Below are 18,057 nucleotides of genomic sequence, written 5' to 3' on the forward strand. Positions count from 1 at the left end.
TATAGAGGAATCGAGAGTTCGCAAAAGAGTAAGTGAATGCTTGACTTCTTTTCCGTGGTAATTTTGCGCAATTATGTTTAAAAAAAAAGTGACAAAACTTTCATTTTGTTTGCAAAATCAGGCTTCAGTCATTTACAAATAAAAGTTGAGGATTTTTAAAGAAGATTGTTGAGTACACAAATAGATCGATAATCAACGCTGCAATTAATTTAAATCTAGCAAGGAATTAGGATAATCTTCTCCTATAGTCACTTGAGTTCTTCCTCCTCAAAAATAATCAACACTTCCAAGTCATAACTGACATATTGAAAAGATATTTCACCACCTATATGTGTTCGTAAATTCTGGATGATGTAAGTGATGATTGAAACTTCGGCTAGAAATTAAGAAATTATGCATCTTGATTTTTATTATTACTCTGCTTCAAAGCAGAGTAATAATGATTTTCGTTCAAGTTATATTTTTCCAAATGCTTCAGAACTATATCTCATTCATCAATGAAACTTGTAGGCCCTTAGGAAATACGACCTACCGATTGTCCTTGGCTTCCGTAACCATAATTTTAATAACGTAGGTAATGTTATGACATTATAACATTTTATTTATATGTAGATAATTGCGTCTGTTCTTATGGCTGCTTTGTCTGATTGCAGGATGAAAAACTTGAGATCCCGTGAGAAAAAACCCTGCCACCTTCAAATATCCAGAATGTTATAACTTAACTAAAGATTTCGAGATCGTTTTATGGAAAACGTCTGTGTTTTCAAGAATCTGATAATTGTACTTGCCGATTATAATTTTCCGTGTAAATTGAAAATGGCTGATTTCATAGTCGCATAGACATTGAGGGCAGGCACTATATATACATAAGAGTAGGGATTATTTTGTTTTAGCGGATGATTTTTGGAAATCATCCGCTAAAATCATCCTCTGACATTTTTTGACTAACTACAGGTCTACTTAAAAAACTGTGATGTTGATAGAAGTCGAAGCATTTTTAAGAGAGTGTTTTTCTTGGTTTAAATAGGCGCATTTTGCTTTAAATATCGATTATTCAATTGTACTGAATGAAAGAGTAAGGTCTCAATTTCCAAAAATAAATACTAAATAAAATAGCATCATCTAGTCAATGCAAAAGTTCACGATATTGTCCTTTATTTAAGTGACAGTAATAGATTTCGCAAAAAAATACGCGAGGTTGTCTTCCCATGTTTCTTGTGACTTGGAAAGAATATTATAGAAACTTGTCTTAGAATAGACACGTAAGTTTTCATAATTGAATAAAATTTGAGAGCGGAAAAAAAAAACGAAACTAATATTAATAATGAAAAATATTTGTCGCCTTAATATCGAATGCGTCTTCAGTAGAATGTTTCAATGGGCAATAGAACATAATTACACCCTCTGTCTAAAAAGAAACCGAACTTTTCAAAAATAGAATTAGTGGCGCCACCTGGTGTATCTTTTTGTTGTCGAAAGCAGCAACCTTCATTAGTGCTGTGTCAACTGTTTATGACATTTGTTTCATTAGAAACCAAGTTATAGTGCCAAGAGTGACAGTGTGTTTTGACGAACGGTCGGAAAATGAGTTTCAAACAGAGCTGCGATTGACTTTTGTGTTAAACTTGGTGAAAGGTTTACCGAAACGCATCAAATGCTTCAAAAAGCATACAGTGATGAATGCTTATCCCGTACTCAAGTTTACGAGTGGTTTAAACGATTTCAAAGTGGTCGTGAGACGCTTGAGGACGACGAAAAGCAGGGCCGTCCAAAACTGGAGTGAGCGAAGTTCAGTGCGTGATTTCATCAAAGAAAACCTGAAATCCTCCATGAGATTGATTGAAGATGAATTGGGGAGGATTCTAAAATCAACTGTGCACAACATTTTGACCGAGAGTTTGGGCCTTCTTAAATTGAATTCGCGATTTGTTCCCCACAGGTTGACCGACGACCAAAAATGTATCGAATTGGACACTGCAAGGACCTAATTAAAACCTCTCGTAAGGACTCAAACTTTCTTAAAACGATCGTTACTGGTGACGAAACGTGGTGTTGAGTATCAGCCCGAAACAAAGTGACAGAGTGCTGAGTGGAGACCACCAGAAGAGGGGCATTCGAAAAAAAGTCGCTTGAAGAAGTCAAAAGTAAAGACAATGCTGATTTGTTTCTACGATTCCAAGGGCATTATCCACAAAGAATTCGTTCCGCCTGGCTAAACGGTCAATGGTGAGTTTTATCTCGAAATTTTGAAGCGATTGATAGCGAGAATTCGTCGCGTACGGCATGAATATCGTGACGACCGACCGTTCGTCAAAACACACTGTCACTCTTGGTACTATAACTCGGCTTCTAATGAAACAAATGTTATAAACAGCTAACACAATACTAATGAAGGTTTCCACTTTCGACAGCACAAAGATACAACAGGTAGTGCCACTAGTTTCTTCTATTTTCGAAAAGTTCGGTTTCTTTTTGAACAGAGGGTGTAAAATACAAATAAAAGTATTTTTTAAAATGCGTCACCATAGCGTAATTACTTTCATTTTCATTGTAGATATTTTAAATTCCATTACCATTGTCACTGAAGATACCTTCGATACTGAGACGAAAATTTGACATCATTAAAACAATTTTCACGTAAGGTTTTTCTGTTTCTAATTTTATGCAATTATATAAACTCGCGACAAAGAAAAGGGTAGAGAGAAAAACCTAACAGTTTAAGAATTCCTTACGCAAAATCTTAAGTAAAACAAAATAGTAACTATATCATTACCCATTGAAAGAGATGTTTTTGTGGCACACGTGGAAGAGCGAATATGTTGGATGGATCTGGATTCTAATACTACCAATGACATATGGAACTTATATATATATATAGAATTTAAACTGCTACCTAGTCTTATACTAAAACCCCTCAAACAGACAAACAGTCTGAGAGCAAAGCATATGCACTTATGGTGAAGTTTTAAGGCGATATTCTTAAAATCTTGTTTATTAGCATATGTAAGTAACTGCAAGTATTCCGTGTAAACAATAGCAATGTGACCGATTTAGTCCACAATAGTTAATGGCACATATGTGTGAAAGTGCTAGCTGACATAACTTTTGAGCTAAGTGGAGAACATTCACCTTTTGTTAATGCATTGCACAAAGTCATTAAGGTCACAAATTCTTCAATAAGAGTTTTGGTTATTCGATACTAAAACAGCATTAAGTGATAGTTATTCACTTGTTTTTAGAAATATATTTTACTTTTTTTAAAAATTTTTTTAGAAAAATTTGTTAAAAGGAAATTCGCATAACTGGATATTTAAAATAATTTGGGAAATTCTTGGAATTCTGTAGCATTTTAAATAGAGGGCGGGCAAGACGACGACTGCGCATTGATAGATTGTTATCGGTGTTTACGCAGCCAACAGATAGTGACCATAAAGTAGTAAGGAAAAATATTAAGCATATCACAGTCGATTGAACTATTTCATTTTGACTGATAAAGGTAATTTATTTTGTAATTTAACCAATCGCTGGTACCCGCAAGGAATTTAGAAATGCTTATTAAATTTTAGATTTTTAATCTTGTTTTCATTAATATATACGTATAACTTACAATTTTCGCTTGTTTGTTTCAAATGTTAATGATTATATATATATTATTCTACATAGATAATAAAATAATGCTTTTAATTTATTAAAAGAAAATTCACAATTTCCTGCTTGTTTTGTCTGAAAAAAAAAAAAAGAGGTTTGAAAGATCTTCCCTCCTTCCTTAAAGCCACTGGTTAACACGACTTAGAATCTAGATACAAATCTCCTGCTCTCGAATTAAAGTATCACGTGTATTTCTTCACTGATACATCTGTTAGGTTTTTATTAATTGTTCGTGTTAAGGTTTTTTTTTTCCTTTTTTTTATCCTCGAGTTTTGAAATGCAACCATGCGCAGTGAGTACAGTTCTTGTCCATATTAGTACTCAGATGTGCAAAAGCGATTAGCACGTGATTACTCAGGTGAGCATGCATAGAAGGCAAACGCGGGAAGTATTGAAAAGGCATTCAAGAAAAAAAAAAAAGAACTCCATGAGTCACCAAGCGTGAATCAAGTGAAGTAGTAACTCGAGCATAACAGTTCAAGGACTAATCACGAAGAAGAGATGACCACGAAGAAGGGGAGAAAAGGGGGATGGGGGGAAAAAGTTGTCAGACGCTAGTAACTAGAGAAGAAAGGTTCTTCAGGTAAGCGTTCCGTGAGAAAACTATTGAGAGATTTTGGCAGTTTTAAACTTAGCTGTCTTTTCTTGTCTGAAAGCAGAAAATCTGCTTTGTTAGCCGTGCAAATCGTAAATAGGTTTTTTAAGTTGCTATCGTGTCTATTTCTATACTAAACTTACGTAAGTTCGTGAATTACCGCATCCTTCAAAGGAAATATATATGGAAGATTACTTCCATGTTCTTCCTAAAGGTGGCAGCACTGAACCGATGTTTACCAAGGCCAAGGTAAGCGTGTTTTGTTCTGCGACTATATGTAGTACAGTGAACTGACGGCGCTGCAGGCAAAATGGTTGGAGACGCTCCAAGGAAATCATGAGTTCCGCTAAAGCGCACGGTTTAGGTGGAATTTTCGTCTTCCTCTTCGGCGTCATCAACGCTGGCTTTGCTCAAGGTAAGAGACTAGTAGACTTCTCCGATAGGGTGCTTGCTATTTACCAGCTGTTAGAGTTGCCTAGGTTACGGAGATGATGAAACGGGACAGCGATGGTCGTTTCTTAAAATACGTAGTTTTGTTTAGCGCGCAGTAGAGGTGTTTGATTTATTAATAAGAAAGTTCGTTTAGTTTTGATTTACTAAGTGTATGATGGAGAAAGTTAATGAAAATTTACTGTTCATTATCCTCTTCCTTGTATGCCGTTTAGAAGGTTTTAAAGATTGTTAGAAGTTTAACCTAGGTAAACTGGAAACACCTGCTTGTTGTTCAGTGTTACTTTTAACATTTTAAAACAGCGAATGTTAAGGGTGAAGTATATGTTTCTGTTCCGTTATCATTTAAACATTTCCTATCAGAATGCCGAAGGTTTTAGCACTGGATCTTTTTCACTACTGAATCTGTGTAACGAAATTAACTATTTATAAGTATCATTATACATTCATATATTTAAATATACGATGAATAATGTTATCAGAAATGAAACTGTTTTATGTAAATGTTGAATTTTGTCCCGATCGCTGCTAATTGTGTCAAAAATATAAATAACATCCGCGTTAACACTTTCGACGACTTTCAATTAAGGCACTAACATTTTATTCCTTGACTAGCGGCGTGCCAGAAATATCCAGTAAATCGCTGTCGTGGCATTTTGTTGGTATTGTATGCAAGAGTTTGCAATTTGATTTGATAGTTTGATTAAAAAAAAAAAAAAAGATGCTATTCCACGAACAAAAGGAATAATACGTAATCGGTGGCTTTTAGAGTGATTTCAAGAAACCCGAAAAACACTTGTTCAGACAAGATTCATTATTACGTGTTTTTCATTTCATTTATTATATCAGAACTACAAGGATGTTTTACTGGGCATAGGAATTCGAATAACCTTGACGAATAAAGTTGGATGCCAAGTATCAAGTATGTTTATCCTTGGTACTTAGTTGGAATATATTCCTTGCAATTTTTTTTCCCGTTTTTTTATCGAAATGGTCACGAATAAGTACATTTTCTTAGAAGGTTTTTTTGGTCGAAGGCCAAAGTGACAAGTTTAATTTAAAACGCATAGTCATTAAGACGAGTCTCCACTCGTGGCTTTTTGAACTGTAACGCTGGTGAACAATCTTTAAAATAGTTTGCTCATATTATTTGCTTATATCTGTTTATGGTTTTGTTCTTGATGCTGTTGTTTGATTTCACCTTTGATTAAGTTTATCCAGAATAACATTTCCCAATCATAATGGACTGTGAGAATAAATATCAAATTTCGGTTTCCAAAATCAGTTGTTGGCGATACGTACGTATCATTCACGGCTTCGAGATATTAATCTACTTGTAATATCTCGAATGATACATGGTCATTTGCATTACTGTCTCATACTTAAGTTATTAGTACGGATTAAACAGCTCCGTTGGGGGAGATATTCTTCCCAGTAAGCAGGTGTTGCCAGTGTATTTTATTGTCTATCATCAGTTTATCCCTCCCTCCTTCCTCCCCCCCCCCTCCGTACATCGGAGTAGCATGCAAAATGACGTCACTTTAGCTAAATTCAGCCTATTTATCTTTTATTACCCGAGCAATATGATTCACCAATAACAGTATTATTTACGCCGCCCACTTTCCCAAATTGGAGGATGATTTATAAATTATCTTTGGTAAAACGGTTCTGGCGAAAGTGCGGGATACGCTACTTTTTTTTTTTTTTTAACAATTATTTGTTCTTCCTCAATTTAACCATCGTTGTGTGTGAGGGTGGTTTTACCGGTTTAAAAAAAACAGCGTCTTCTGGAAGTGAGGGAGTTGACCTGTAAATGTACTTTTTTTTTCTTTCGTACAGTTGAGTTAGTCTTTCTCAGCTTTGTCATTGAACTAAGAAATAAAGCCTAGAGCAAGCATTTTTCTATTTTGTCACTGCGCCATTTCCCAACCATGAACGAATCCACGCACCAAATCAAAGAGAAGCGTTTGTTTAGTATAAACGTTAAGGTCTGACATGAACTCTCTTGAAACGCTGTTTCATACTTTTTTTCCTTCTTATTGGGACATATAGAGGAGTTCAGATTTTATTTTGTGTTGAATACACTAGATATAAAACTGTGTTTTTTGCCCAGATTCTAAGGTTGCTTGTGTCATTGAATTAATCAGTGAACTTTTTAATATTTAGATCGAAAGAAATTGGTTGGCTGTGTGGTTAGCGCAATACACTGTTCAAACAATAAGTTCGAATCCATGGATGTTTTGTTACTGACTTTAGGTGGGAAATTAATTTCATCGCCCATTGGCCTCACACTTGGCGATGAGACGATAAAAATATATAAAATTAATAAAAATAGGGAAAAAAATTCCTTAGCCCCCCACAATGTAGATGAATACTATATTATAAAAGCTTTTCATGGATGGGAGTCACATAAAAAATCATGAAAATGGAAGATGTGGTTTTCCGAATACCAAGTAAAAATTCTCTTATTCGACAAGCAAAAAAAAAAAAAAACTTGTGCCTCTCTATGGAAACTTATACCAGTATATGTATTGCATTGCCAAAGAAAAATAAAATCGGATATATGGGTACGCTCAACTACCTTTAAACCATAAATAGAACTTTCTTCCATTGTTACTACATACAAAGAAAGCCCGTCTCGTACCTTTCATACCTTCATTGAGCTACTTTGGAGAAAGAGGTGCTATATTTTCTATGAAGTTTTCATATTGATCCCTATTGTTAGAACAATAAAAATTCACTTGATAGAATCTCGATATCAACTTACTTTCTCTCTAGCACACAGCAAAAAAGTTCAAAATATTCCTTGCATTAACTGATGTACAGGATCACAATTAGAACTTGTTATAATCCATGGAAAATAAAATAAAATGATGCTACATCTTTTGTAATCAAATATCAATGAAGAATGGCCTAGTGAGCCATAATTTCTCTGGGAGAAGATTATATAGCCTATTGAATGCGTCACGTCTTCGACTGTACCGTAGGTTTGCCAACTTTGGTTGGCGGGGATTAAAAAAAAATGCAATTCTGTTTAAATTCCCAATGATAAACATATTAAGTTGAAAATCACTCTGTATGCTTATTCAAAATGGAATTACTGCTACATAAAGAAACATTAATGTTTTACACATGAAATGAAACCATCTACCTTGAATGTGAGCTGTGTAAGTCATTGTAAATCGCGATATATTTCATCTCAGAATTTTTGCCACCAGCAGTGTCATCAACCATGCTGGTGGTTGACGACATTGCTTCAGTTATTCTACATTTCAGTACCGCCAGTAAGAAGTGGTACAGAGTATCCCTTCATGTGACCTCACAAGAAGAAATCGTACTCCATTAAGTCCAGCGACCTTCAGGGATAGGATAATCATGTGGTATCTTATTGTATCACGCTATCCTTTGCAATGGTTGCGTGTTATTAAGATGTTCTTGCACGCGCTTATCAAAATGAGGAAGAAAAATAAATATCTTGTGGCAAGATAAAATCACAAGACATATCATTAAGTTGAAATAGCTGCCAAGTAATTAGCATGTTAGGAAAATGTTTCCTGTAATTGTAGGTCCTGCAAAAAACATTGGCGTTTAAGTAACAAACTTTATACAACCTTCATATTTGATGAACACTATGGTAATTTTCTTCTGTTCCGCATACTCAAATTCTGTGGCGATTCACTTGGCTGTTTACACGGGAATTGATTTGCTGTTTAAAAAAAAAAAAAAAGCCAGCAATTAAGCCTTAATCTTAAAGTGTTTCTTCTGAAGATTATAGCAAAATGAGTGCTATGTTTGTTTAGTTTGGTTTCAAGTTTTCAAATTTAAGCAAGTAAATTCTATTCTCATACTCTGTACTAATTTGTTGGTTAAAAAAAGGACCATTTTTTTAACTAATGCATTCTTGGTTTTCGAACTGTTTATGCTATACATAATCTGAGCATTAGTGATTTTTTTCCTCTCTCATATTTCCTAAGAAATCCACACCTGATTTTTATATACTTCATTAAGCAAAATGTTTTCTTCTCGGAGTGGACATCATTTTCACTACTAAAGCTCCTCTGTTGTTAAGAATAGGAAGTTTTGATAGCGACACTATGTAGTATTTATTCATTTCCAATATATTCTACACCATAGCATTGATATGCTTATAGGTTTTGCACTCTTTCGTGTCAGGGTTTAAATAGTTAAAGAAAAAAAAACTGTCCAAAATTTGAATTTTATGACAGGTTTAAAAAACCTGTACTTTAATTATCGTACATATTGCTGTTTGAAATACAAATAACAAAAATGTTATGGATGTTCAGCATAAAATATTCTTATTTGGGGATTTTATTTAGAGATAATTTGAATACATCATGGACTTCTGTGTTGGATCTAAGTTTAATATTCCTCGACACATATTCATTCAGTGGTGATGGCCCGTAGGAATACACCTTGTCGTAACTGAGTAGAACGCTTAAGCTTCTGATAATCCCACTGATCTGTTCCTTATCTAGTTTTCTTTTACGCATTCCGACATCCGACTGTACAATGGCATTCAGAGCACAGCCAAGCAAGTTTTCTTTTCTTTTTCTTTCCCTTTTAAATCCACATGTAAATAAAGCTATGCAGGAATATTCTCATCCAACGGCTGTACTACCTTGATAAAAGGCCGATTGATAAGCACAAAAGGAAGTTGGGTGGGGTGATCAACGTCTTCTTTGAAATGGGTGTAGGGTCCCGTAGAGAAGAGGGGAAAAATCGAGTATAGTAAGGGAGACCAACAGCATATCGGATAGCTAGTGGGCCACTTCTAAGGCAACCGCGTGTGTGTGCCCTGCAGCTAGCCAGTTGTTGAACGCTATTACTTGCAGATAGTTTCTCACACTGTGGGTCGCATTCTCTCCTTCCCCAACGAGGCTATCAGTATTTACGTAATGTTCACACATATCAGGAGCTGGTAAATTACTTTTTGAACTGCTATAAAGAAAGTTTTTATATAATGAAAACTGTAGTGAATTCATCACTAAAAACACACGTATAACCACAGTGATTAGTTTTAATACTTAAATAATCTTGGGACGTCATCAGTACAGTAATTCAAACAATACTAGGAATAACATACAGTTAGAGCACATTGATTATATTGGAATTTCAATATGCGTGCAGTAACGTGTTATAGAAGTAAATTAAAATATAACTGAAAAAAAAAAAAAAACATATGTAAAGAGACTATTTTACACAATTTTGTATGACAATTTCCCATACTTTAGGAATAGTAAGAACGCCGTTGCGGTTTAAATTTGGTCTGTGTAGTAGGGCTTCAGCACTTTCTTTATATAGACGTTCATGTTTAAATAAAGATTCAATGGTTTAGGTTTTCAACTCCGTGCAATCATGCCCTAACTTTATGTTATTCCTAGTATTGTTTGAATTACTGTACTGATGATGTCCCAAGATACTTGGGATGAAATATTTACGTATTAAAACTAATCACTGTGGTTATACGTGTATTTTTAGTGATAAAGAAAGTTATTTCTTGACTGAAACAACAGAGATAATTTTGTGTGTGTGTGTGTGTGTGTGTGCGCTCGCGCGCTCGCCCGCTTATATATGTGCATTTTTTTTTTATTTTTCAGAATTTCTTTGTGTTAGGATCCAACACTTGATTATTATTGCTTCGGCAATTATCCAAGGAATTAAATGCCAGAGTTCCATCGCAGTATACGCTTAACTAAACATTACGATTGTTAGAATATAACATCGATCACCGAAGGTGGGGCTGTATTTAGCCCCGAGATTTATTTTATCTTCAGTTTCGCTCGCTTTGTTTTTCTTATATGAGATATTTCTTATATTCTTATATTAAATTTTTTTTAAAAATATAATTTAAAAAAAAATTAGCATTTTTTTTTCATCTATAGTTCATTGGATACAAGTCAATTTACGATTTTCTTGTATTAGCTTTTGGTACTTTATTTAACTGTGTCTGGGTGGCCTTGTGATATCACTTCTTAAAACATTTTTCGTCTGGACTACCAGACGAAAAATGCTATAAGTTCGATTAGGTTTTCGCCGAATAGAAAAGTTGTCTAGAAAAGCACTGCTAGTCGCCGAATAGCAGTGCTTTTCTAGACAACTGTTTAGCTGTTGTCTAGAACTTAAACGTTTAATCCAAGAACTCAGAAAAATCGACCATATGACTCCAGTTGCATACAATAACATATAAATTAGGGTTTAGGTATCTTCTTCTTCTCCCTTCTACGTATTAGGCCTACTGGCCTGTTAAAGAGCCATGTTAAGTCCTAAGTCGTACCCGTCCCGAGGATAAGGTGACTAGCTCTATATCTCCCGGAATTCTATGGCTGTAGCTGCGTGTGTTCACGGGGCCGGTTTTCCTGCTTGCGGGAGGAAAAACCCTGCTGTCCGCGTCCAATACCGGCTAACTTGGCTATATCTGAGAAAGATCCTTGAGCTCTTCACGTCGGCAACGGGAATCGAACTCAGGACACTCCTTTCCCAGGCATATGGTTGCGAAGCGCATAGCCACTAGGCTAACAGCGCGTACCCTAATCGATATATTATCAATATATGGATTAGCGATACTAACTTCCTAATCGATATCCAAAAGTTAGGACCAATAGTTGATAGCTTACACTTCGTTTGGGAAATAAATGGCATCATGCCGAGAGCTGTATAATCTTCTTCTTCTTCTTTTGCAGCTTGTTCCACTTAAGTGGGGTCGCTGTTAATGATGAGTCTCCTCCACATCCTACTTTCTTGGGCTGTCACCACATCTCTTGGATGTGGTGACATGCCGAGAGCTGTATAATGAAAATCATAAATTATTAAAAAAAATAAATAAATCGTTCTGACGTTGTCAATATCACTAGAGTTATTAAATTTAAATGGAAATCGCGGTTTTGAACAAGTTAAGATGTAATGATTTATCCGCAATTATAAGTAAGTGCTCGTGTTTTAAATTTGGGGATTGCTTAAGATTCGGATGACCTACCCAACACATCCTATGTAGCTCAAACAGGTTATCAGATGAAGAAGTCACAAAATTGATTGTCTAGAAACTGCATTTTAATAATTCTTGCAATTACTAAATCTAGTTAAGTGCTCAAGCCGCGAGGAACCTTTTCAGCCGATCATCAATTAACCAGTGTAACAGAATGTTTCTCTGTGAAACACCTTCAACACAAAGACTGATTGGTCCGAGAACATGAAATGACAGCTAAACGCGAACATCTCCTGGGTGCTTTAAATCAAACAATTATAGTTAATAAAAAAAGGGAAAAAGAAAAGCTTTCAATCGCTGTACTAACAGTGAAACAGAAGTGGGAGTCGCCATTTTACAGAATGGTTTTCAAGATTTTAAGGTTCTCACTCATTCATGTGACAAATGCCTTGAATGAATTATGGATCTTGAAAAGGACACATTGAAGATGAATATCTTCCCAAGCTGTTTCCATTATAAAAATCCAGAAAATCATAACTGCCTTTAACGTTCATTCTTAATTTATTATAAGATTTGTGTATGAATATTATAATAAATTAATTATATTATAATTAAAAAAAAGAGTGATCTGACACACTGCATTATCACAACCGAAAAAATATTCAATAATTTAAAACTTCATTTTTCGACAGTAAAAGCGTTTATCGAGTGGTGATCCATCTCGCTCCTACCGGCAGTCTCGAAAGTTAACAAGAATAAGTAATATGTATATACAGCTGTTTGTCTGTAGACTTTCGTGGAATGCAGCGACTAACGATAATGCTACACCTGTGACGTAAAACATAGCTGTGTTGAAGACTAAAATATTTACGCAGCTTTGTGTCTTTGCTTCAGTCATTTTTCTGATTACATCCAAATGATCAATAGTCTGAATATGTAGTGTGGCATACAAATAACTTCACATACTTAATCGAATGTTATGAATGCACTTATCAATACGTGATTTTAGCGACTGATGGTTACCGTCAGTTGTAGTTGCACTTGAGAGAACGACAAAGATATGCCAGTCTAGTAGGGAATATCATACTGCGAAATCCCTCAAAGCAGGAACATGAAAACTTAACCGGTTCAATGGAAGTATTCACGGGGTTCAAACAGAAGCTGTAAAGGGCCCATCAAAAGCTCTCCAGGAGCCCACTGACAGCTTGTTCTTGAGAGAGAAAAAAAATCGTTGTCACGCTACTGTGCCAATTCTGTGCATATGGGTACAAAATTGCCTAATTATATCCTCTATACTAGTGACTGGGCAACCCACAGTTCTCTAGACTTCCCATTGTGATCCACCAGCTGATTTACGAAAACACACACACACACACACACACACACACAATATTAAAGTTAGAAATAATGCTCTCTGAAATTAAAAAAAAATATTAAAATAGTTTGGTTTTTTTTTTGTTACTTTTATAAAATCAAAGCCCCAAAGCCCTGAAATCATAACTCTAGAGATTTTTGAGTAAAGTGGAATTTGAGCACAGAGATATTCCCTATTATACAAAAGATCGTTGAGATTGAATCGTAGAAAAGAATTTAAATGCGTAAGTTATATTGAAACTGGAAATTTAGTTCTTTATGAATTCGCGAGGAAGGCTTTATTTGAATGATCACTTTATATGAATGATATTCTTGTTGCTAAATTAGCTTTACTACTCTGGATTCTTCACTGTTATTACAAAATACTGAAAGGGACTGAAAGTCAGCTTGCAAAAGTTCACTTCATGGAGTTTTCTATACTTAGTGATTAATAAGTTTAATTGCTTCAATTATAATGATTTTCTTTTTACTTGAGCACATAACGTTATTAATTAAAATTTGTAACCTGTAGTTGTCCCTACGCGCTTTTGGCTTTTTCACACTTTTTCTCATAGAAAAAAAAAAAAAAAAGGCTTGAGGTATGTGTGGAACGCCAGATAAAACAGGTTTCTCACAGTTGCTCTTGAATATGTCTCAAATTAGTGGGCAGCAAGAAGTTATTTTTTCAATCTGTTCATTGCTGGCTTTGTTGGCCAAGCAGACGGTGGTGGGTTTGAATCCCACTGCAGGCATGGGTATTTGTGAATGCTAGGTGATAGATGATTTTCTTCGCCTGGTGTGAGATCACCATCCTGCATACTGGTGACTTTAAATGGCTTGAAAAAGGTTTTCGGATTATCTAATCCGGAAACCCTATATACGATAGGTTCACAACCTTTCGTGGGAAGGATTCACAAAAAAAAAAAAAAGTCATAATTTCAAATAAATGAAAGGAACTAAGGAGATATATAGCTTACACACACACACACACACACACATTATAAATTCGAACGTCTTTCCCCCACTCATTATTTTCATTGAAATATTTCATATTCCTTCTAATATTTCACACAAGTAATTATTTAAGTTTTCTCGTTAACAGAATTTTGTTGGAGTGTAAGCTTCTCCAACCAGCAGACTGTGACCCGAATCTCACACTGGCATGGATGTTTTGTGAATATTTTTAGGTAGTAGATGCAATTCATTATCCGGTATGTAACTAGCATCTTGCTTTATTGGAGGCCTGAAGCGGCTTGAAAACGTTTTCGTTTGTCTTCATAGCAGAGTTTCCGATCTGGAGACTCACCTACGGCTCTAATGTACGATAGATTTACTACTCTGTAGGGTTAGTATATAAAAGGAGAAAAACAAAATAAAGGTTAATACAGGAATTCGCAATTAACTAACTTAAAGGAACATGGGGAATAATATGTATAATAACCAAAAATGTTTATTAATATAGCAGTAATGCCTGTAATCTTGAACTGACTTACAACCACGTATTAATATTGTGACATGCGTCAAAGAATAAATGTAAATTTTTCTCCCCTAATTATTTGTTGCCTAGAAGAGGGAAAGATACCAGAAAACTGGAAAAATGCTACTCTGATACTGTTATTTAAAAAAAGGGGACAAAGAGGAAGTAAAGAACTATAGACCAATTAGTATTCTCTCCAATTTGTACAAAATTCTTACAAAAGTAATAACAAACAGGTTAACCCCTCTTCTAGACTCAAATCAACCAGTAGAACAAGCAGGATTCCGTAAAGGCTTTAACACAATTGATCGCATTCATGCAGTAAAACAAATAATAGAAAAAGCAGAAGAAAACCAATTGCCTCTCTGTTTTGCCTTTATTGATTATGAAAAAGTATTCGATTCCATCAAAACTATGCAATAATCAAAGCACTTCCTGGAGAATATATGGACCTCCTCCCAGGAAATATACCACACTGCAACAGCAACAATCCAACTTCACATGAGTAGCAATAAAATATCAATTGAAAAAGGTGTCCGACAAGGAGACTCCCTATCACCCAAAATCTTTACAGCAGTCCTTCAAGAAATTTTTATAATAATATAAATAAATAATATAAACTGGACAAACCTTGGTATAAAAATTAATAACAGAAACTTAACACACCTAAGATATGCAGATAATATCATAATTTTTTCAAACACTCCAGAAGACCTTAATATAATGATAGAAGACCTATATCATGAAAGCAGAAAAGTCGATCTAAAAAAAAAAAAAAACAGAGAAAAAACTAAAATCATGTTTAATCATTTTGTAACACCAAAAAACATAATAATAGAAAATTATTATGTTTATATATATATATATATATAAGGAAATAAATAGGAGAGTTCAACTTGCCTGGGGTACATTCATAAAATTGAAAAGCATTTTTCAAAACAATGATGTCCCACTCTATTTAAAAAGGAAGACATTTAACCAGTGTATACTTCCAGTCATCACATATATGGTTGTGAAACTTGGTCGCTAACAAAACACTGGCAAATAAACTAACAACAACTCAAAGAAAAATGGAGAGGTTGATGCTAGGCATCACATTAAAAGATAAAAATAAGAAGCGAAACACCTGGATAAGAAGCCAGACTTACATCACTGACATCATTTTTCATCATAAGCGACTAAAATGGAAATGGGCCGGACATCTATCCAGGAGAGAAGATGAGCGATGGACCACTATACTAACGAACTGGATTCCAAAAGAAGGAAAACGAGGCCGAGGACGTCCTAAAAGAAGGTGGAGTTGATGAACTGTCAAAATTTGTTGGGAAAAATTGGTCAACCATTGCCAAGAACAGAGAAAGATGGAAAGAACTGGAGGAGGCCTACGTCCAGCAGTGGACAGAAAATGGCTGAAAAGAAGAAGAAGAATCAAGTTAAAGGGATAATAAATCCCGTATTAATCCCTAGACCACTCAAATCCCGTATTATTTTACAGCCGGGTACGAAACTCGGAGATCGAAATCTAAGAGTTTCATGCCGAAGAACTATCGGCGAGTCCAAGCGTAAGTCATCACTTGGGTAGTACAACACCATGGTAACTCGTGTCAAAGGTGGAGCAAGCTCAGTCACTATCCTTAATATTTTCTCATAATGTAAAACGCAGCTCCTAGGAGATGTATTACTGTTTTACATTATGAGGGGAGGTCACTATTATGAGGGAGGTCATTACCCAGACCGGTTTTCGACCTTATGAATAAGTAAAGCCGTCTCTAAAAATTCGGACGATCCCTAGACCACTCAATAGTGGGCGAAAGACCGTCCATCTCAGCGTTGGCTCCACTCAGTGATGGCCTTCAACACCCACCACCACCGAGCAGAACCGCTCATATTCCGAAGAAAAGCATTCACCGACAAAGCCCCTCACCGGACCGTGCCGGAAAACACTTTCCCCGGAGACTCAAATTGCTCCCTTAAGGCAAAAACCTTAAGAGAACGAACTCATAATAGCCCCGCACCGGTTTTCGACCTTATGAATAAGTAAAGCCGTCTCTAAAAATTCGGACGATCCCTAGGCCACTCAATTGTGGGTGAAAGGCCGTCCATCTCACCGTTGATTCCACTCAGTAATGGCCTTCCACACACACACACACACACACACACACACACACACACACACAATTTAAACTTTCCTCATACATATAACCATAGACCTCCAAAACAAATTTTAAAAAATAATGTCCTTTTCTGCTCAAGACTACTTCCAATATGTACAGATACTAACATTGTATACATCTTTCAATCCACCTGACTATGCAATAATTTCATCTCACGTCTGGGATGGTGCATCCCAAATTCTACAAAGCTAACCAGAAGAGGACAGATCGATTAATTGATGACCCTTTCCTTTATCACATACAGCTTAATTTCGATCACTTTCTTTTCTCTGGGTATTTTCATAGGCACTGTTCTAATGAACTGAACTGGCTTTCATCATTTCTCCATGTTCCTCTAATAAGTACATTAAAACGCGATCAGCTGCTGATCAACATCAGTTCTTAATCCTACTCCTCATTCTTTTCTTCTCTTTCATTTCATCTAGTTTTTTGTCCTCTAGAACAGCCTTTCAAATGTAGTTCTTCGAGGACTACAAATTACAGCTTCAAGAAACGCATCGATATGTGTGTTTTCTTTCTTCTTAACCACTTTCTCACATTCGAGACGGATGTGCTATAGAGTCTGCAATCTTCACGTGTGGAGCATTTAAAAAAAAAATGTTAATTGGGTGTGTTCTCATGCATGTTTTCTTACTTTCTAGGAGAAAAAGCCCGAGATTCTGAAAGAGAAATCCTGCCAACTCCTTTAGGTGACTAGCTACCTCATCTTCAACAGCAAATCCTTTATAGAGGTTTCTTGTGTTCCAGACAGGATTTGAACCCACTTACCGACAATGCTCAAGGAATCTGTGAGTTTACATCAGTTAGAGAAGATCAACCTCCTACATATTATATCAATTTATTTTATTTTCTGGAACCTCCGTAACTCAGTTGGTACACACGAAGCCTATATTGACTGGGTTCGAATCCCGTCTAGAATGTGAAGGATCTTTAAGGATCAGAATTTTTCAACTGAAGGTGAGTTAGCCGGCTTCATACGGAGTTGGGAGGGCTTTTTAGCACGGAACTCGGTTTTTTTCTTCCCTCAAACAGGCAAACTGGCCCAGTAAACACACATATCTACAGCTATAAATACTTACTGTTGGGCAAGGAAGGCAACGGGAATTTGTTAATTATAATTCCCTAGTGAAATAGCATTGGTTTCCAACCATTTTCGACCATTTGGTTATTGAAAGAAGAGAGAATACTTCATTTTTTATATTTTTAATGAAATTGTATGTAAAACCACCCGGTTAGCTGTTTGGACCTACTTCTGTTTTCAAGATCTTCATATTGAAGTGTTTCCTCTTCATTTTAGAAAGTGTACAGCACTAAAGCGTGGGCACGCCTGGCTCCAGACGATGACCTAATAAGACATAAATTCTCTTTATAGATCCATTTAGGTTTTTAGTGACGGAAGGAGAGAAAGATTGAGGCA

The 18,057-nt window shown here is 35.7% G+C and overlaps 1 protein-coding gene across 1 annotated transcript in view; it reads left to right on the forward strand.

The window, feature by feature from the left end:
• The first annotated feature begins 4,544 nt into the window (after positions 1 to 4,544).
• The window catches only part of LOC150107531 (uncharacterized), a 102,915-nt gene continuing 89,402 nt past the window's right edge, over positions 4,545 to 18,057 (forward strand). Inside the window, exon 1 of the mRNA XM_090391367.1 lies at positions 4,545 to 4,658. Within this exon, the coding sequence (XP_090247493.1) occupies positions 4,580 to 4,658 (79 nt within the window). The 5' untranslated portion in view covers positions 4,545 to 4,579. The remainder of the gene's footprint in view (positions 4,659 to 18,057) is intronic.

Source organism: Typopeltis vanoorti, chromosome 4 (assembly GCF_054136105.1).
Source record: "Typopeltis vanoorti isolate ZY-2024b chromosome 4, IOZ_Tvanoo_1.0, whole genome shotgun sequence".
Lineage (NCBI taxonomy): Eukaryota > Metazoa > Arthropoda > Arachnida > Uropygi > Thelyphonidae > Typopeltis > Typopeltis vanoorti.